This window comes from Ranitomeya imitator, chromosome 3, assembly GCF_032444005.1.
Source record: "Ranitomeya imitator isolate aRanImi1 chromosome 3, aRanImi1.pri, whole genome shotgun sequence".
NCBI lineage: Eukaryota > Metazoa > Chordata > Amphibia > Anura > Dendrobatidae > Ranitomeya > Ranitomeya imitator.
Genome location: NC_091284.1, coordinates 209,679,434 through 209,701,508, shown reverse-complemented (window position 1 = coordinate 209,701,508; position 22,075 = coordinate 209,679,434). Strand labels below are relative to the sequence as shown.

Here is a 22,075-nt window from a genome sequence, read left to right as displayed (position 1 = left end):
CTGGTGACTTATTGAGCTGATTGTGCGGACACTTTCTTTCCTTTTTTTTGTTTTTGCACATGTTTTGTTATGGTTCAAAGAATTGTGATGAATAAATAAATGCTCACACGACAATTGAATAAACTAATATGAATTTAGTTAATAATAATGAGAAAATAGACAGTCACTAAAACAGTAAAATAACATTATTCATACATTATATTATGGTACAGGTCATCTGGCTGTCTCTCTCTCATCTCTCTTCCATGTGAGTGTTCCTTGTCAGCCTCTCTCCCTGTTGCATGTCTCTCTTTTATATCTTATACTGTCCAATGTATTTCAGTAAAAAACTTTGATGGTCATTGGAATGCCAGGAAGAAACTACCAGTCAGTTACTGACAACAAGTAGCTGGTCAGTTACTAACAACAAATACATTTACTGTCATGATCCGTTCCAGGGTTTATTAGTGTCTGCCCTTTTTTCTGGACGGTTCATGTCAAGGGTTAACTTTGCTCTGCCTCATTCTGGGTTCAGGTTTGCTATTTAGCTCCAATGAATCTTGCTGGCAGTGTCAGCTATAGTTCTGCCTTTGGCGTGTTAACCTGACCCTGCTGGTAGCTCTTGATTTGCCCTGCTGTGAACCCTGACTTGTCCTGTGTCTGTTAACTCCCTCTGTCTGCCCTTTTCCCAGTATTTCTCTGTCTGTTTGTCTGCTTGATTCTCCGGTTCTGATCTCCTGGCTTGGTTATTTACTTTGTTGCTGTTTGTCCCTATTGTACCGTATATTGCCCGTTCTGGTTTACTGATCTCTGGCTACGTCCTGACTATCCATCTGTCTAATCCTATTATACTGTCGTGTTATCTCGTGCTTTTGACTCGGCTTGTCTGACTACTCTCTCGCCACTTGGTGGCGTCTGTTCTGCTGTCCTGTGTGTGCAGTCTCACTTTCCTCTCAAGCTCTCCCTGGTGGAGGTTGCGCTGTACTGCACTGCAGCAGCCTGATATTTACTAATAACAACTAACTGGTCAGTTACTAAACAACAAATGACCTTCTGCTTGATGGGTCATCTGGTTTGACATTTAAACTTCAATGACCTTATGCAAACTCCATACATTAAGGATATACTGAATATTATAACTGATTGAAACCATATCAATATATATCAATAATTAATATAAATTATTTCGAGTGTTTGAAACCATTAAAGATAACTTACTACACAGTACACCAGCCTCATTAAGTCTAAGAGATCTAATTATTAATGTATTCAGCTTGTATTGTGATATCTGGTGAAAAATCCACAGTAAAAGGTGTGCACCGTTTAGTAAATGTAGTTCTATGTTTATGCAGGAGATTTTTGAATTGTGTGTCAGAAAAGCAAAGATAATGGGCCTGATTCAATAATATTGGAGTTGGAGGCACACCCCTCGGACATCTTACACCTGATGTGTTCCTCTGCCAGAAATGTTACTACAGCAAGGGGCTCTCGTACATTTCTGGTGTAATTTATGACACTAACATGGCAAGCATTTTGATTCATTTTCCGGGCAGGCTTTGTCATGCCCCATCCAGCCCCAGATCTGCCTTCTTTAGCAAAGCTGGCTTAGTCTTGCTTAAAAACGCCAACAGTCATCAAATTTCGAGCTGCGCAGAAGATTTTCTTTATGAGTCAGGCCCATTGTTGTTTTAATATTTGGACTATAGAAACAAGGAAGGGAAAATATTCACTTTTATGGTGGAATTTCTGTCGGGGAACAATGTAAACTGACCAGTATTGAGGGTTTTAAAAGTGCAACATGTCACTTTATACTTCATACATTCAATATGGAACAGGTAAGGTAAACTACATGTAAATTAACGGCATGGAAGAAAATGACTAATAATCAATTTCCCCTTTAAAGGCTACTTGAGTGGTTTTCTTTTTCCGAAATGTACTATATTCTTATTCCCTCTTAAACTCTTGAGTCTCTTGATGTCCACAGACCTGTATTTGTATATGTGTCCTTGAAATATCAAGTCAAATTATCTATTTCATCCTGTCCTTCTAATGGTTCTTAATGAGATGAGCTGTTTTGTCATATTATCAGAAGGCCATTACATTGTTGTACTTCACAGGCAGAAAAGGGTGGTCCTGCATCGCAAGTAGAACATGTCTCTCTGTGCAGTAAAGTTATTTAAAAACTTGCAAAATGAGTGCTTCCTTTAATGGATACGTTGCTAAATGTGTGCACCTGCACCCATTTTTACGGTTAAGCAAATTGTTTCATAGAGTAAAACTGTTGTTATCTTAAAGAGTGAATAATACAGAATATGGGTTTCTCTACTATTTTCTCATATTCCCTTTAGCGAGGGCTAAACTGTTGTCCCATTCAAAGTTAATGAGTCAGGCTGTTACACCGAATATGGCCTAAAAGATCAAAACTATGGAAGGGGCCAATGAGAAAGGACAAAATGCGACTGACCTATTCAAAGAGGTCATCGGTGTTGGTGCCAAGAGACCAACCCTCACCAATTTAATATTGAAGGTAATTCTAGGGATTCGCAATACATTTTAAAGAACTAGATAATCATTAAAAATTTTATGTATTTAATTTGTAGGTTTTCAAGAACACAACAGAGCCACAAAGCACTGAAAGATGTCTGCCCAGCGGGTAAATATAAAACCTTGAGAAAATCAACATAGATTCTTCCAATTTAAACAAGCAGTGTAGGCTTTTGAAAAGATAGATGCACCAAGTGCCATAAGCACTGTTGTAGAAACGACCAACACTACTGCCTCCGCCAACTTGTCACGAACAGCTCTCACTCTCGACACACGTGCCACAGATGCTACTGTAAAGGGTGACTCCGGTTCCCACACTCACTTATCCTATCACCTATTGAAATAGGCTGAGAATGAGTTGTGCACATCCAACGTTTTGCTGCTACCACTCCCCATTTTGATAGGCCAGCGAGATGTTTGCACACAGGAAACCAAGGACGCTAGCACATATGCCACCTTGCTTTCCCGAGCATCTGATAGCTACCCTTCTTGCACTCTGGCATACACAGGGTAACACAACCAAGCTATTCTACCCTTCTTAAAGGGAAGGTACCGCATTTGTAGATCATTAATAAATCAATGTAATGTATCATGACATGCTGTTATAACCAAGTCTTGAATGAATTTGAAGCATATTTTGTGTGTTATATGAGTTTAACCCCTTGATGACAGAGCGTTTTCGTTTTATTTTTCCGTCACTATGGCCATATAAGAGCTTATTTTTTGTGGGATGAGTTGTACTTTTGAATGACACCATTAGTTTTACCATGTCGTGTACTAGAAAACGGGAAAAAAGTGTGGTGAAATTGCAAAAAAAGTGCAATACTACACTTTTTTTTGTTTGGCTTTTTTGCTAGGTGCAATAAATGCTAAAACTGACCTGCCATTATGATTCTCCAGGTTACTACGAGTTCATAGACACCAAACATGTCTAGGTTTATTTTTATCTAAGTGGTGAAAAAATTCCAAACTTTGCTAGGAAAAAAAAATTGTGCAATTTTGCAATTTTCTGATACCCGTTTTGTCTCCATTTTTCGTGATCTCAGCTTGGGTGATGGTTTATTTTTTGCATGCCGAGCTGATGTTTTTAATGATACCATTTCAGTGCAGATACGTTCTTTTGATCGCCCGTTATTACATTTTAATGCAATGTCACGGCGACCAAAAAAATGTAACTCTGAATTTTTTTCTCGCTATGCCGTTTAGCGATCAGGTTAATTCTTTTTTTTATTGATAGATTGGGCGATTCTGAAGGCGACGATACCAAATATATGTAGGTTTGGGTTTTTTTCATTGTTTTATTTTGAATGGAGCGAAAGGGGGGTGATCTGAACTTTCATGTTTTTTAATTTTTTTCATATTTTTAAAAACTTTTTTTTTTTTACATTTGCCATGCATCAATTGCCTCCATGGGAGGCTAGAAGCTGGCATAGCCTGATCGGCTCTGCTACATAGGGGCGATGCTCAGATCGCCTCTATTTAGCTGAATTACAGCATTGCTATGAGCGCTGACCACAGGGTGGCGCTCACAGCAATCTTGCATCAACAACCATAGAGGTTTTCAGGAGACTTCTGCTTGTCATGCTGATACACCGCTGACCCCCAATCACATGACGAAGGTCATCGGTGCACGCATTTCCTGCAGGATGGCCGGAAGCACTTGGTAAATGCCACTATCAGAGTTTGACAGCGGCATTTAACTAATTAATAGGCGCTGGCGGATCACGATTCTGCCCACGCCTATTGTGATCACATGTCAGCTGATAAAAACATCAAAGCAGGGGTTCTGCCATTGGACCTACTATTCTTTAGAAGGCACTGGGGGCTGACATCTTGCTTTCACAGTAGCAGCACGACACTTTCAGTGTCGTTATATGGCACCCCATGGTCATAGGAGATAACAGACGGACTCCGACCCTATCTGTTGTAATAGAACTCTCACTGCTGTGAACTGGGTACGCCTCTGTGGGCTGCACAATTCACAGTAGTGGGAGTGTTCTGCTGCCTCATTCATGGAGCCCTCAGATCTGCTAACGTAAGCAGTACTGCTTCCAGCAGAACAGATCCTAGATTGACAGCTGAGGGGAGTAAAATGCAGGAGAAAAGCACAGGCAGAATAGCAGAGACATCAAGGAGGAACAGTGTATCATTAGCATTATGGGAGCAGGAGCTGTCAGCTGCTCGGCAGAAGTTGTGATTTATCCCTCAGTAAGATAAGACAAGGAGCTGCAGGTCTGCAGTGAATGGCCAGACATTGTGGAGGGGGGTGAGAGAATCATGTAATCTGGGTGAGAGAGACTGATGGGAGAGAGAGAAAGAAAGAAACTGCTGGTGATAGCAGATCACAGGGCAGTCACCCACAAAATGGCACTGCCCTGTGATGCTACTCTTCATTCTGCCCCACGGATACTAGACCACTCAAAAGGGGAGGGAAATGACGATGTCAGCAGTTACGAATTTTGCTGCTAACAGTAAAGCTGGTAAGCCTGGCCAAATGTGAAAACTGATCACCGGTTTCCAGCTTCTGGGGGACAATATTTACTACCCTTACATTTCAGGGTACCTTTCAAAGTTAGGTCCCTGAGTTGGGTGGTTCCAAAGTTTTCCCTGGATACCTCCAGCTCAGGGATGCTTCCACATCTTTTTTGGCAAGCCCTACAGATAATGGTAACCTGTAGGTCGTAGCATGTGACAAGGTTTTTACTGACGAAAAATGGTTGACAGTCGAGCTACAAGACAGTACCATTTTCCCCACAAATCCTAAAACAGAGGAAAATCATTGTCAACAATTAAAGGATGCAACAAATTTTTACCACTTCCACTTTGTGGGTCACAGAACCACAGTCTGTGTCAATGTCGGCCCAAGCCATGGGAATGTTCTTTGCTTCTCCATGAATACACTGGATGCCCACCACCTTCCATCTGGAACATGTTGAAGTTTGACCTCTAACAGGGTCATAAAACTCCCAGAGTCCAGAAGTCCCATCACTTGGACACTGTTCACAGTCACCTGGCACTCCCGAGGCCCGTCGCCAGGATGAGGAACACTGCAGGGGGATAGATAGAAGAGAAGAGATAGTAGTACCAGCCTACAGAGCAGTCCATCAGCTCCGAATTCAAGGGACAATTGGCTGATATATGACAGCCGTGCTGTCTGACTTCGGGGTAGGCATCTTCACCTTACACTGATTAGCACCTCTTTAGTAAATAGGATATACACAGTCAAAGCTTGCCCTTCTAACAACTGTGCGCTACCTGTTAATTACATTGTGTACACATTACATGTCTGCTCTCCATGTCTGCTCTTTATCAGATAACCGGTTCACAGCGAGGGGTGCAGGCAGTGATTCATTACACCCAACCATTGATCTGTATAAGTATAACTCAATTTATGGCATACACTAATATCATAGAATACTTACTAAAACTGCAGAGCACAGCAGCCGGGCTATGCAGTTAGTGCATGGGGAACAGATGTCTGCAGCACACCAATCCTTGGTTTGAAATATCCCATATGTGTAAAAGATTCTAATAGTGTCCTTTTAGATATAATTTACAGAATTGTCCAGGTAATACAATACTGAGAAAATATTAAAATACTGAAGATGATGAAAACATTGTGTATATTTAAGGCATATGGTGTGGAGCTAAAACCTTAATCCATAGAGCAGATGTTGGATGTTAGTGTATGGAGTGATCTCAAGAGCTGAACCCACTCTATAAAAGGAAGTTGCCAGTAGGGTCGGCATTAGAGGCGGGCAGACTAGGCAGCTACCTAGGGTCCCCTCTCCCCCAAGGGCCCCCAGCCAGTGGTGTGCCACTAATAGTGGCACACCATGCGGTCGCTATGGGGCCCGTGAGTCAGAGTCACCCCCCCACGCACCACATTCAACTATATTGGCATCAAAGATGTCAATACAGGTGAAAGCAATATGGAGGAGGGAGCATCATATGACCCTCCTTCATCATTCCCACTTGATCGAACGTCACTTTATCGAGTACCATGCTGTGTGCTGGGCAGTGCAGCTGATGAGACGCTCTGCAGAGCCTGGATGCATTATACTATGGGGAGTGCAGTGTACTACATGGAGGATTATGGGGGGTGTATTATACTATTTGGAGGACTATGGGGGTGTATTATACTATATGGAGGACTATGGGGAGTGAATTATACTATATGGAGAACGAAGAGGATTGTATTATACCATATGGAGAACTATGGGGAGTGTATTATTCCACATGGATGACTATGGGGAGTATATTATACCACATGGAGGATTATAAGGAGTGTATTATACCATATGGAGGACTATGGGGAGTGTATTATACCATATACAGTAGATGACTATGGGGAGTTTATTATACTATATGGAGGACTATGAAGAGTGTATTACACCCTATGGAGGACTATGGAGAGTGCATTATACATATGGAGGACTATGGGGAGGGCATTATACCATATGGAGAACTGTGGAGGATGTATTATACCATATGGAGGACTATGAGGACTGTATTATACCATATAGAGAACTATGGGGGGTGTATTATACCATATGGAGGACTATGGGGGTGTAGCATACCATAAGAGGGACTACGGAGAGCATATTATACCATATGGAGTACTATGAGGAGTGTATTGTACCATATGGAGGATTATGGGGAGTGTATTATATCATATGGATGGGGTGTATTATACTAAACAAGCAAAGTGCTGCCTATTCATCGAGTGATTGGATTGGTTATGCTGGAACAAAAATAATTGTTCTCAGCAGCATTTCGCCTGGTGAAAGATGCAGATATGCTGCTGATAACATGATACCGTATGGGGACAGATTGATCTACTAGTGATCCTTCTGTCCTCATCATTGTTCCTCAGCCAGTGTAAAGAGGCAGGGAAACAAGCGTCGAACGAGTTCAATATTGTCGATCACACTCGTTTAACGGCCTGTACTCAACCCCTCTAAATACAACCGAAATGTTTGTGTGATGGTGCAATATATTAGCATTTTGGGCCCCATTTTAAACTTTTGCCAAGGGCCCCACTTTGCTTAAAACCGGCCCTGTTTGCAGGTTGCATCATTCTAGCTCCGATTACGGCAGTTAAACCCTTTCGTCAGGCAGTAGGCTATAGTGTATTAATTCAATGATCTTGCATATGTCTATGAGATTATTACTGTCCCTTTTAAAGATTTACAGGGCAGATGAAAGAAGATGTTCATCAATGGATCGGAGCCTGTAATACGGGAATAAGCTTTAATAACACATTGGAGAAGTTAACACCACCAGAGATGTATAAAATCTGTGGCAATACCGAGTTAAATAACCTCAAAAGCCAGACGCAGGACCTTATTGACCTACATTTTGATGAACCCCACCCTTTACCAAGGACACAATATCGCAAGCATATCCAGAATGTAATTTGTGATGACTCCAATACTAAATTTCCAGCAGTAGAAAAAACTATGTATGGTGGACATGCAGCATTAACAAGAGCCAAATCCACTCCTTTTGAACTACACCAACAGAGACAGTCCTGTATATTGGAAAATTCCTCAAAAGAGTCAGATATGTGCCATAATAAGTGTAATGTTACGGAGCAAGGACCCAAACTGACAGGCTCATTAGTCAACATAAGTACTGTTCATAGCAGTCATGTATATATTCGTTTGACAGAAGACCCTTATTTTTCTCCAACTCCATCATCCGATCCGGGCTCACCCAAATTTGCAGATTTTTGCCTAGAAGCTGTTGGTCCTGAAATGACTGAATCAAAAATCAATAGCATACAGGACCCTGGTTCACTGTTTTCACATAATTTGTACCCTATGAAGGAGCCTTCCATAGAACTACCACTGGAGCAGTTAGATGTTCCTCAATGTAGCAACCTAAATGGAAATAGTAAGTATCAACAGAATATTAGACTTACAGTATGCAATTAGATCATGATCACCAATTCCATTATGTATACAAGCACTAACAAACATTCTGCTAACTGCCACTTGAAGCTATCTGAATATTTGGTAAAAGGAATCTGTCACCAAGTCTTTTCTACCCCATCTCAGAGCGGCATGATGTATGGGCAGAGACATCAAGCGATTAGTGATGAGCGAACATGCTCAAGAGCTGAAACACATGCATGTCTAACAGCCGCGAGACATGAAGACGCTGGGACTTGAACATATTATTTGAGTACACCGAAGTCACTCGGTCAGCGCCTTATGGTGGCAAAAACCTGGTGACAGATTCTCTTTAACAGACACTTTAGTGCTGCTAGGATCCTATAATTCCATAGAGAAATGTTTTAATTCTAACAATGGCTGATGTAAAGATGCAAGTTTAGCCCTCTACACTAAATCTGTAGGGGTTACTGGGGGTAAAATACGAATGTTCTGGGCAACATGGTAGAGCTATGATACAAACAGTTGATCCATGAATGAGTAATGTACAGTCATCTATCACAAGTTTATCACCAGTTTAAGAAGTTTGTCCAACAAACACAACTTTTTACCTCTCCACAGAGTAGGACACAAATTGTTAATCTCAAGGAATCTTATGACTCCGACCCCAAGCATTCAGGAGAACTGGGGTCCTGAGTCTCCTGTTGATTAAAGAAGAACTCCAACTAACTTTTTTATTCATCAAATGTGTGTACATACATGTAATTTAGTGTGAGTTGTATTAATGTACCCACCTAAGGTGCCTAGGGCTGGTCTTCTCCGCTTCTCTGTGATGTCACCACTCTGCAGCCTGGCCGGGGTCTTGCTGCGCTCTGACTGACCCGGAAGTTTCTTTTACTTTGAAAGCCTATGGAGCGTCAGAACGAGACTCCATAAGTTTTCATTGTAAAAAAGATACAGCATCTGCATCATGCATAGCGCATAGAGTGAGCTGGGTAGATTCAATTGCGGTGACATCACTCAGAAGAACGGCACTGGACCCCGGATAAAGCAGCGATAGGTGTGTAAGGTATATTAATATACTCACACTACATTACATATATATATCTAATAAATAAAAACAGGGTCGGTTGAGCATATACACTGGCGCTCCATGCAAAGTTATTGAACTGATAGAGATGGCTGTCTACAACTGCAGATAGCTGTCAGGTTGAATAACTAGTTTGTTTGACAGTTAAAAAGTGACAGTGAAATTTGCTACAAAAGTAGGAATGATTTCAAAAACAGAAGTGTTAATAGTTTATTTTTATCAATTAAGAAAAATGAAAAGTGAAAGAACAAAAGAGAAATCTAAATAAAATCAATATTTAATGTTGCCACCCTTTTGCCTTCTAAACAGCATCTATTCTTCTAGGTACACTTACACACAGTTTTGAAGGAAACAGCAGGAAGTCTTTTCCATACATCTGTAAGAACTAACCACAGATCTTCTGTGGATGTGTACATCCGCAACATCTTCGGTCTCTTCATGTAGTCCCAGACAGACTGATGATGTTGTGATCAGTGCTCCCTGGGGGCCATATCATCACTTCTTCAACTCCTTATGCTGAATATAGTTCTTATAGAAGCACTCCTATCAAAGTTTTAATCTTCTTAATATATTGCAGTCATCATATAATATAGCACAGTGTACTTCCAATTGCTCATTTTGCCTTTCTACCTGCTGGATATTTTTTGATTTTTGAAAAAAGTAAATGATATGTGTAGTGACACTGACAATGTAACTATGGAAAGCCTAGATGGCGCAAGCAGGGGTCCGAGACCAAGGGACAGAAGTTTAAGGAGCAGAGCATGCAGTGTGCGCAGGACCAGAAACTTTGGCACAGAGTAAGCACAGGACCTGAGACTAGACAGTCACGTGATGGCAGAGGGGTGGAGCTACTGCGCGAGAGAATGGGGAGACGGCTGAGAGCGCGGAGCACAGGACAGAGAACAACGATGTAGTCAGTGGAGAGTCGAGGATCAAAAGCCAGACGAGAGCGAGGTACCAGGGACAAAACCAAAGAGTAAACCGAGAGGAGCCTGGGGGTCAGAGAACCAGGAAGGACAGAACAGTACCGAGCAGAAAACAGAGGCAGGAGTCAGGGGTCATAAACAACAAAGCTCACACACACTGAGGCACAGCGATTACAGATGAGTAACCTTGGTCAGCAATCACAAACTGAGTAAACGGAAGTATCACCGATACCTGACCCAGGAACCAGCAGCATTAAATAGCTGCCCCAGAACCAGAGAGAGGCAATCCTAGTTAACCCTGACCTGATCTGGACAGAGGCTGGAAAATCCCGTCCAGAGTCATGACAATATGTCTTTGATCTGCTGCACTGTTTCTTTGGTGACAATTGCTTCTATGGTCCTAGATGTTGCCATTTCTTGGTGTCCTCAATGCTGAGATATACAGGCAGATACGTTTCTATGATCCAACACGATCAGGAATTTGATTGGCTCCACATTTATTCTGCAGTAGAACAACTACCCTAAACATACAGCCAATGTCATTAAAGCGAACCTGTCAACAGGATTTTGCTAAGTAAACTACTACTGCCATTATATTGACTAAAATGATACCTGGGTTGATGAAATTCGTATTGTGGTTCTTGTTCTGTATTTTTAGTTTAACTTTTCAGTTAATGAGAACCTAGTGCTTTGTGGTGGCCTGTGAGTGGTCTTCATGTGATGCTTTGCTTACATATTCATCTGTATGGCTTATGACAAGTGACTGATCTCTCCATGAATAGCCTCCTATTTTACATGCTGCATAAAATAATATTGTTGGCTTTGAAAAAAAAAATTAACTTTAGGCTTGCTGATAGATGCTACTGAGCAAGCGCTGCCACCATTTTGCTGCAGCCAAATTGTTTTAGCCTCCAGCAAAATTGCAGGGGCAGCATATGCACAGTAGTACCATAAATGCTACTGTGCGAGTACAGCCAGCGGCACCATTTTTAGGAGGAAAAAAAATTGGCAGTGGAGCTTGCGCAGTAGCATCTATCTGCAAGAAAAAGATGCCACTGTGCATGCGCCGCCAACTGCACCACTTTATTACAGGATTTTTTTTGTTGCAGCAAAATGGCAGTGGCAGCGCTTGCACAATAGCATCTATCGGCAAGCAATAGATGCTACTGCACATGCGCCTCCACTGGCGCCATTTTGCTGAAGTCAATTTTTTTTCAAAGCCAACAATATTATTATATGAAGTATTTAAAATAGAAGGCAGGTCACTTAAGGTCCAGTGGCCTGTCAAAAGCCCATAAAGATAAATATATAGACAGAGCATAAAAAAGGTCCCCCCACAGGCCGCCTCGAAGCTCGAGAATCTCAGTAACTGAAAACTGCAAATAAAGATTAAACAACAACCACAAGACAGAGTTAATCAACCAAGGTATCATTTTAATCAGTATAACGGCGCCAACCTGACACTGTCTATAGTTTACTTAGCAAAATCCTACAGACAGGTTCAGTTCACTTTAAGAACTCTCTTAAGAGTGCAGAAGACTAAGGAAGCTTGGAAGAGATGATAAGGTCCACTACAAAGCCGAGATAACTAAATCATCAATACAGAATTGATTTAGATTTCTCTTTTGTTCACTTATTTTATTAATTGATAAAACTAATAAATATTTTTGAAAGCATTCTTATATTACAGCAGTTTTTCCACACCTGTCTAAAACTTTTGCAGTCATGTATATCTCCCATCATCTCCATACATATATGTGTTCAACTTAGCCAATGTGTTTTCAGTAAGAATAGGGATGTAAGCCATAGGCAGACACCTATCACAAAAAAACAAAAGGACTGGGTTGTTTAAAATCAACCCAGGAAGCCCTCATACACTTTAAATGATTAGCTGATTCTCCCAAATGTGTGTTGGTGGGAGTATCAGGTATTGTATATCTGGAGTGTATGGCTAGCTTAATGCTTTACAAAAAGAGGCTTCTTTACATTCTTGTACTGTGGTAGCATTTGTCTTCTCTGGAACCTGTAATTTCAAATGCTATTTGGATCAGTTTATACTTAAGAAATGTAATTCCGTTGGACTGCATTCCTGTTACAGATGATGGTAGCCCCCCTCCTTTGCCAGAGCGTACACCTGAGTCCTTTATAGTTCCTGATGAATTAGGTAAGCAAACTGCAGATATAAGAAAAATTGTTCATTATAAATATTCAATATAACTAAATGTGTGAATGATAATCCTCAATTATACCAAGGTAGAGAGCCAGGGGATGGCGCTGTCTTTTCCCACCAAGTTGAATCAAGGTGAAAAAGCTTCAGGTAATGAATGCAAAATTTATTCACACTGATATAAAAACAAATAAAAACTATATACAGAACACATTTTGGCTGTTTACAGCCTTCTTCAAGTGAATGGAGAAAATGAATGTGATCCTTCTTATGTAGCCCTTTCCCAAAATGAGAGAAAGAGGGGTTATAGAAAAAGAAGCAGGAAGAGGAGGAATAATTCATCCCGTTTCCTAATTTTTTTTCTTTTAAATATGATAATTAAAAGGAGAAATAATTCATTCTGCATTGTTCCCTGAGTTAAAAAAAATAATAATCAAATAAAAGACTGTTATAAAGTAACAAGTCATTTCATAAAAACCGTATGTCTAATTAAACCTCCAATTGTCTTAATATATCATATCAACATGAAAATATACTTTTTTCTTTTTTCAAAATACCTCTCATAATCACATCAAAACATACAAAATAACTGGTAAAAACAGACACGAGAAAACATTTATTTTATCCTGTACTATGTGTCACAAAAGTAACAACTCAGTATCCTGGCTCTTTCTGTGCATTAAATATCCTATTTTATACGGCACATATAATTGTGCTATCTAGCTGCTGTAATGATTTCATGCTGAGAGGAACGAATCTGTGAAGGGCTAGAGAACTACAGTGGCTGCACAGTCTTGGCTTTCCACATTTAAAATTACCACCCACGGACCTATCTTCACCACTGTTGATCAAGATAAAGTGAGTGACTTTCAAAAGGGAACTGGAACCTTTTTAATTTATTTCACCTATTTGCTCCAAATTTGTGCAGATAGCATAATATATATATACATATATATATATATATATATATATATATATATATATGTTTTGACACTGGTAAAGTACTGGAGGGGAGATATGTTTCAATACGATTATCTACGTCAGTGATGTGAAACCCAGAATATTTTCCTCCAGCATAGTAAGTGCTGTGAGGGTTGAAGCTAATTTACATATTTGGGCTATTTTTTTATGTTGATATCCAAAGAATGGGTGGGAGGATGTCAACTTTATCTCCACTTGCAGAGTTGGCACCTCCGTGTGCTGACAGGACCTGTGTGATGTCATAGTCATGTATGTGTTCAGTCACATAGGGGAGGAGTCACATGGTCTGGGGCTTATAAAGAGAGAGGATCTCCATTGGTTTTGTGTCTTGAGGAGGAAAGACTGAACCTGTGTTGCTCCAGAGTGGACTGCTACCCGCATACATATAGACTGTGTTACAGTGTTTTGTTTTCTTTGTTGTTTTCCTGTTTTTGCATGAAGGACTGTGTTTACCTTCCTTTTCTTGTTGGTTTATGCTGCCATATAATAAACCAACCGAAGATTTAAAGAGACAGTGTTCCTCTTCTCTACCTCCGTGTATCGCCGAGTTGAACTACCACACTATATATATATATATATATATATATATATATATATATATATATATATATATATATATATGTATATATATATGTATGTATATATATATATACACACCACTGTGGCTGAACGACATACATGGGAGGTTCTAAGGCAGGACTGGGTCAGTGGAGTGGTGAAGCAAAGTTAACTCAGTGAAGAAGCAGAGCTGAGTTTTCAGAAGATCAATATAATTCAGAGCTAGCAGCAAAACAGCAGATCCGAGTCTGTTGCAAAGTTATATGCAGAGCTGGCAGGGACATGGCAGGCTAGAGTCAGCATCATAGCAGAGCTGGATTTGCAACAGTGGCCAATGCAGAGCTGACAGCGATATGGCAAAGTAGACTTGCAGAATTCACTATAGCAGAGTTGGTAATGAAGCATAAATTACCAACGATATATAGCAGAGTACAAAGAGATGTAGCAAAGCTGGGTTTGTTACAAGAGCAAGGCCTAACATCAGAGACAGGTGCCAGATTAAGATGGCAACCTGAAACTCCAAAGAACATATAGAATCTTTGGCAGGAGGAGGACACAGCTATTAGTGCGGGATCCAGGAGAGGTCAGTTACATCATCAATATGTTATCGCACGGAAGATTTTGATGCTTTAAAAAAAGTTAAAAATGCTGAAACTTCTACCAATAGTTCGGAAACATCATCTCTTTATGTTAGTGCAGAAGATTATGATCCTTTAAAGGATAAAAACAGCTAAATTGATTCCAATAGGAAGGAAATACGTCTGCCACCAGGTGAGAAGACAGGGATCACAGCTTGACACCAAAGCGCATGCGCCAGTTTGTGGAATGCATGTGACAAAGATGTACGGCTAAACAACAAGATGTACGAATACATGTGTGAATAAATGACACTGACTGTTAAACATGAAAAAATGTTGGTTGATGATAGAATGTGAACGGAAATGCTGTATATATAGATGCCTATAAAGAAAATAAACTAATAATGATAAATGGCATAATAAAAAGTTAAATTATACATAAAAATGTGAAATTATGCATACAAAATGTGAATGGGAATCTAAATAATATAAAAATATAAGATAATATATACTTTTCTTACTATAAATATCTTAAAGAATAATAAGGCCTATTTCACACTATTAAAATTTAGTTTATGTAAAAGGACAGGGTTTTCCTCCAAAAAGTATTACCAAAGGGGGAAACCTCCTTACACCTCTACTGAGGTCCATTATTAATGCCAAACTTGACTATTAATAATTAGTATCCACTTAATATGCCTCAACGTTATCTTATCCTTATACTATATACTAACTGAGACAAGACAGTGTAACAATAAAGGATATTTATTACACACACAAGTCTGCAGTCTATAACATACATATATATTTATACCCAAGCTGGCGACTATATATATATATATATATATATATATATATATATATATATATATATATATATATATATATGTATTTATATATATATATATATATATATATATATATATATACAAATATATGGATCTACAACTCTAATACAGTAATATCACTACAGTATACAGTGATATCCCAACAATATCACACAGTAATAACCCTCAATATAAGATGTGACACAGTAAAAACCCACAATTAACTGCTCAAATCACCCAAATCACACATACAATATCAGCCCTTCCACCTATGGCTCATCTATCCCTAAGGCCTAGTAAGTAGAGTATACTCAGCCATGGCCATGTGTGTCCATCCCAGGAAGCAAGAGGTAAGAGAGAGACCTCCAAGCACATGTGTTGTCCCTTTTATGTCCAGCCAAGAAGAGGTGTGTCCAGCCCCAGGTGTGGGGATGAGGTCACAAGTCTATTGTCCACTGTCAAAGGTACATCCCCCTCAATAATGCAAGATGGAGGAGGGGGCCTCCTGTGGAATACATAGCAGGATTATATCACTAAACACATCTCTATGTAAAGATATACATTTTGGGGCACTTCCCCTTCTACAGTTTATACAACACTATAAAATCATATACTGATCAAGATTTCTTTTACTCCAGCACAAAAGAAAACAATCCACCATCACCCACAAGGGGGAGTAACACAATAACCATGATTCTGTTGAAGGTTTCAATAGTTTTTGGTAACTTCACCAGGCTCTAAATTAAAAGTCCATGCAACATCTTCTTCTCATAGTTACGCAAAGGCTCCAAACCCGAATGGTAGATGGCCAAAACGGTCGTGCATCCATCAAAATGAAATTCTATTGAAATAAACATTGGTAAAAGAAGATAAAGATTAATAAAAACACATAAAACAACAAAAATCACTTCCCATAAAACAGCATTGGACAATTACAAAAGTTGATACAATATATATACAGGTATACAAAACTATATATAAAATGACCACTTATAGGAAAGCCCTGAACCCAAAGCTTTCATTTAGTCCTTGGGGTGACAGAGTGCCCAGCCTGTACATCCATCGACTTTCTAACTGGGCCAGGACTTTCTCCAAGTCAACACCCCGGATACCCAAAGAAACTGAATCAATCCCTTTTACCAGTAACCCCACTGACTTACATCCATGATATTTGAGAAATGTCTCGGCAAGGTTTTGAGGGTTGATTCATCCTCCACCATCTTGGTTTTCTCTACATCCCTGCAGTGTTCTCGTATTCTGGTTTTGAGCTTGTGGGTAGTCAGACCAATGTATATTTTCCCACACGGGCATGTGGCATGGTATATGACTCCTCGAGTAACACATGTAATGTGTTTTCTAATATTAAACTGTTTCATATTGTCAAAACAAGAAAAATTCATGGTTTTTATGGTATTTAAACAGGCTTTACATAAGCCGCATGGGAAAAAGCCAACAATGGTAACATCTGTGGAATAACCTTTGGACCTAGTTGGATCGTACAGACTATGCACCAAAGTATCTCTTAAATTTTTTGATCTGCTCGCCGTTATCAGTGGTCTTTCTAGTAGGATTTTCTTCAAAATTGGATCGGTAAAATGAACCTTTCAATGCTTTATTCATCACATCCCTGAATTGGTGCCATTTATTGTGATAAGTAGTAATCATCCGGACTTGATCAGCATTATTTTGTCCATTTTTTATTATCAAATTTATTAACTTCACCATATAACGAATCATTTCTGAAAGTGTTTTTGCTCTTTTATATCCCCTTTTTAGTGTTTCTATTACTATAGCCTCTTTCTTGGAATCGGCTCATAAGATCCATTGATTGAAATTCAAAATCTTCTTGATTGGAACATATCTTTTTAGCTCTCGAGAATTGTCCAAAAGGAATTCCCATTATAGTGGCTGGTGGGTGGGATGATGTTGCATGAAGAAAAGAGTTTGTTGCTGTTGGTTTCCTGTATAAATTGGTAAACATAGGGGCAGCACGGTGGTGCAGTGGTTAGCACTGCAGCCTTGCTGCGGAATATATTAGCGCTATATAAAAATAAAGATTATCATATATATATATATATATATATATATATATATTACACAAAACTATAGATAGCAGACACTGATGTATGTATCAAAGTGCATAATAGGACTTGTACGTTACGTTGATGGTCAAACTTGTCATTCAGACCAGCCGGAAATAAACTTTGCAATTTAAAAATCTAGAATGATTCTTTGGCATTAAAAGTCTTTTTTTCCTATTTAATAATTTCATATTGATTTGTTCTAGTGGTGTATCGTTGACCAAATCGAAGTTTTTATTGTACTTCGATAGACTTTGTTTTAAAAAAACATTTTTTACACTATGTCTGTGGCCATTCATGTGTGATCTCAAAGTCTGGGTAATACAACCCATATATTGCAGACCACAGGCACAAGTTACCACGTAGATCACTTAGTCAGAATTGCTTGTTAGAGTTTGTGACATATTATGTTTTTCTCCCGTACTATTGGAATTAATTCCTATAGCTGTATGGTTTTTAATTCTGCAGCAGCAACACTTTTAATAATGCATTTGAAGACTTTCCCCTCCTCTTTATGAGCTAATGAATCAACACTGATTTTTTGGGGTCCTCTTTTCTTCAATTTACTTGAAGCTATCATGATTTTTACTGTTGTGCCCATTCTAAAGGTGATTTGTGGTTGTTTTGGTAAAATTGCTTTTAATATAGGATCCTTTCACAATAAATAACAATATTTCCGTAAAGTATTATGGAAATATTAGTTGCCCCGGTTGTATGCCGTAACAGAGTTGTATCTCCAAAGGGTTTCTTCTTTACTTTCTTTTCCCCTTTTATCTTATTTATTAAGACAATCTGATTGTGTAAAAATTTTTTAAAGATTGAAAAGCTGTTTCCACAATTCCCTTAGGATATCTTTTTTCTTTTAAACTTTTTTTCAAGGATTTGGATTGACTTATTTAAATCAGAAATTATTGTACAATTTCTCCTGATTCAGTGAAATGGCTTGATGGGATATTCTTTTTCCATTTTCGGAAATGAGTACTATTAGAATCTAAATATCCATTCCCATCTACTGTTTTAAAGTGTGTGTTGTTGTTGATGGGCTTATCCATAAGAAATAATTCCAGATCTAAATATATAATTTTATCACGCGCAATATGAGCTGCGCAATATGAGCTGTGAATATGAGGCTCCATTCATTATCATTGAGTCCACTCACAAATTGTGTAGCCTCCATATAATAATTAGATCGTCAATATATCTGTGATAGTATTTGACGTAAGTTTTATATTTATCTGACATACGGTAATTGAGGATTCGGACTCAAATCACCCCATAAATAAATTGCAAAACTTGTAGCGACCTGAGTCCCTCTTGCTATTCCAAACCGCTGCAGGTGTAGTTTGTCCTCAAGCATGAAGAGTTTATGCTCTAACATGGAGCGCAGACATGCCAGCAAAAAAAGCTTTTGTTCCAATTGTAATATAATATCTGTATTAAAAAAAATGAAAAGAGATTCATACACACATAAAATTGCAAAGTTTATTTCCGGCTGGTCCGAATGACACGTTAGAACAAGTTTGACCATCAATGTCATGGAGAAGTCCTATTATGGGCTTTTGTATCTTTGATATACACATGTGTATCCGCTATCTATGGTCTTGTATATATACAGTAGTTACAAGACCCTCTATGTATAAATAATATATTATCATTTTTTGAAAAAAATAATCAGGGAACAATGCGGGTTGAATTACTCCTCCTCTTCCTTTCACTGGATCCTCTACCTCTGTCTTTTTGGGAAAAAGCTATATAAGAAGGGTCAAGTTAATTTTCTCCATGCACATGAAGAAGGCTGTAAACAGCTGAAAACATTTTGTATATGGTTTCTATTTGGTTTATATCATTGTGAATACATTTTGCATTCAAGTAACCTGAAGCTTCTTCATCTTGATTCAACTTGGTGACAAAGACAGCGCCATCCCCAGGTTCTCTAACTTGGTATCTGTGGCACATTCCTGCAAAGGGTTTAACCCCACACCACGAGGTTGCCGGCAGTCTTTTGCAATATCATCCATACTTGAAGCAGGAGTTGTGCCTCTGATTGCACATCCTCATGAGGTGAGCAAATCTTTCTATGCTTAGAAAGCACCACAATTTTTCTACTTTATTATTGAATCCCCAATTATAGCTATACTTATGTAAGTACATTTATTCTCACATACACTTAGTTAATTTTTTTACACATTTCATGAAATTATGCTATAAATACACATGACGTACCATAACCCTCTGATAGACGCTGCTCGTCTGACCTCTAGCCCACATCTTTGTTCAGAAGAGGGGTCCACTAAATCTTTGTATTGGATAGTTAGAATTCTCAGCTGTTTCCATAATGCCAATAGAACTGCAGCCAAGTCTATATTCACTGTCCACCTGGGTTTGCAGCTAAAGACCCATTTACCAAGGCCAATTTTTAACTATAAACAAGCATTGATTGACTACAAAGGGAATGAAAAGTCTACACAACCCCGTTAAAATGCCAAATTTTTGACATCTAAAAAAATCATACCAAGAAGAATAATTTCAAAACTTCTCACGTTTAATTTTTTTTTTCGGGTGAAACAAAGAAGAGCTAAAATAATGTGGTTGCATAGATATGCACACCCTTAAACTAACACTTTGTTGAAGTACCCTTTCATTTTATGACAACCTTCAGTCTTTTGGAGAAACAGTCTATCAGCATGGCACATCTAGAATTAGCCATCTTTGTCCACTTTTCCTTATATCACTGTTCCAAATCTGTCAGATTACAAAGGCTTCTCCTGGGTACAGCCGTATTCACATTACCCCTCCACAGATTTTCAATTGGATTCAGGTCTGGGCTTAGATTGGGCCATTCTAAAACTTTGAATTTCTTTTGGCAAGAGTATTCTTCGATTTATTTGGAGGTATGCTTATTAAGGAATATGTTATCCAGAAAAGTGAAGGTTCTGATGCAATATTGACTGATATTTGGAACTTTTAATAATTACCCCGTCTTTCTGCAAACTACAGTTCCAGCTGCCAGAATACATCCACAAAGCATAATGCTGCCTCCACCATGCTTTACTGTGGGTATGGTGCTCTTTTAGTGATGTGCAGGGTTGGCTTTGTGCCAAACATACCTTTTTGAATTCTAGCCAAAGTGTTCGACCTTGGTCTCATCACACCATAATACATTTTCCCACATGCTTCTGGTAAACTTGATATAAGTTTTGACAAAACATATCCATGCATTGGATGTTTTTCTTTACAAGGAATGACTTATGTCTTGCTACCCTACCTTACAGGCCAGGAATATTAAGGATATGGTAGTTTATTGTCACATGCAGTACAGAACCAGTGCTTCCAAAAAACCCTACAGCTCCTTTAATGTTTCTGTAGGCCTCTTGACAACCTCCCAGACCTATTTTCTTCTTGTCTTTTCACAAAATTTTGAGGGACTTCCAGCTCTAGTTAATGTCACTGCAGTGGCAAGTTTAAGTTACTTCTTGATGACTGCATTCACCGTATTCCATGGTATATTTAATGCCTTTTTTTTAACCTTCTCGTGACTGATAACTAGTAACATTGAGATCCCTTTGCTATGTTGTAAGGTGTTTACTGATCATGGTTTTTGTTGTAAAATGCAACTAAGAAAATGTTAGAAAAATCTTACCAGAACAGCTAAACATTATATGGGGTTAATCTGAATCACTGTAAATGACAGCAGCTGTGTGTTGACTAATATTTTACAAAAATCTAGCATTTTAACAAGGATGTGTAGACTTTTTATACCACTGTAGATGTCAATGCCACAACTGGAATCTGAATCTATTAGACAGTTATGGAATATTCTATGGATTTTTCATGAATATCTGAGTGGAGAATGACTGTAAAGGGGTTGTCCAATTCTGGGGATATTTTCTTCCCCTTAAATACATGTATTTCAAGCTAAAATTATTCTTTTCAATTTGATTTAATTAAAGATTTTGCACTGTTTTATTTTTCCTGATTCTTTGTTTCCTGCACATTCAACTTTGATGTGGTCTGTGGTCATAAATAAACTGAAAGGAGCATAGAAAAGACAAATAAATGCCTCTGACTGGGCCATTAGAAAAAACTTCACTGATGGATTCTCAGCTAACTCATTCTGCGGCCACCAGTAGATAATGCAACACATAGGATATAGAAGAAAAATGGTGCAACATTTTATTGAAATCCAGTTACAAAAATGATATTAGTAAAAAAGAAAAAATGTCCCCTTTGGTGGAAAACCCCTTTTAATGCCAAATAATGGAATTTGTCTTTTCCAATCCCGCCATGGGTTCTTATTAAGATACATTTATTCACATCATGCAGTATTAAAAACAAGTAGTGGAAATTAAGCACTAGCTTCAGGTTGCCCTTAAGTTATTCACTAGAGCCATAAACTACTGCAATAAAACTGGAAGAACTGAGCATGACGAACAAATTGCAAACTGAG

At 38.7% G+C, this 22,075-nt stretch overlaps 1 protein-coding gene across 2 annotated transcripts in view; it reads left to right on the top strand.

Moving 5' to 3' along the window:
• PTPN22 (protein tyrosine phosphatase non-receptor type 22) overlaps positions 1–22,075 on the top strand; it is a 156,893-nt gene that overhangs the window by 109,930 nt on the left and 24,888 nt on the right. For both annotated transcript variants that reach the window (XM_069761768.1, XM_069761769.1), the window contains exons 12-14: positions 2,580–2,632; positions 7,712–8,421; positions 12,535–12,600. In XM_069761768.1, coding sequence (XP_069617869.1) covers positions 2,580–2,632; positions 7,712–8,421; positions 12,535–12,600 — 829 coding nt within the window. The remainder of the gene's footprint in view (positions 1–2,579; positions 2,633–7,711; positions 8,422–12,534; positions 12,601–22,075) is intronic.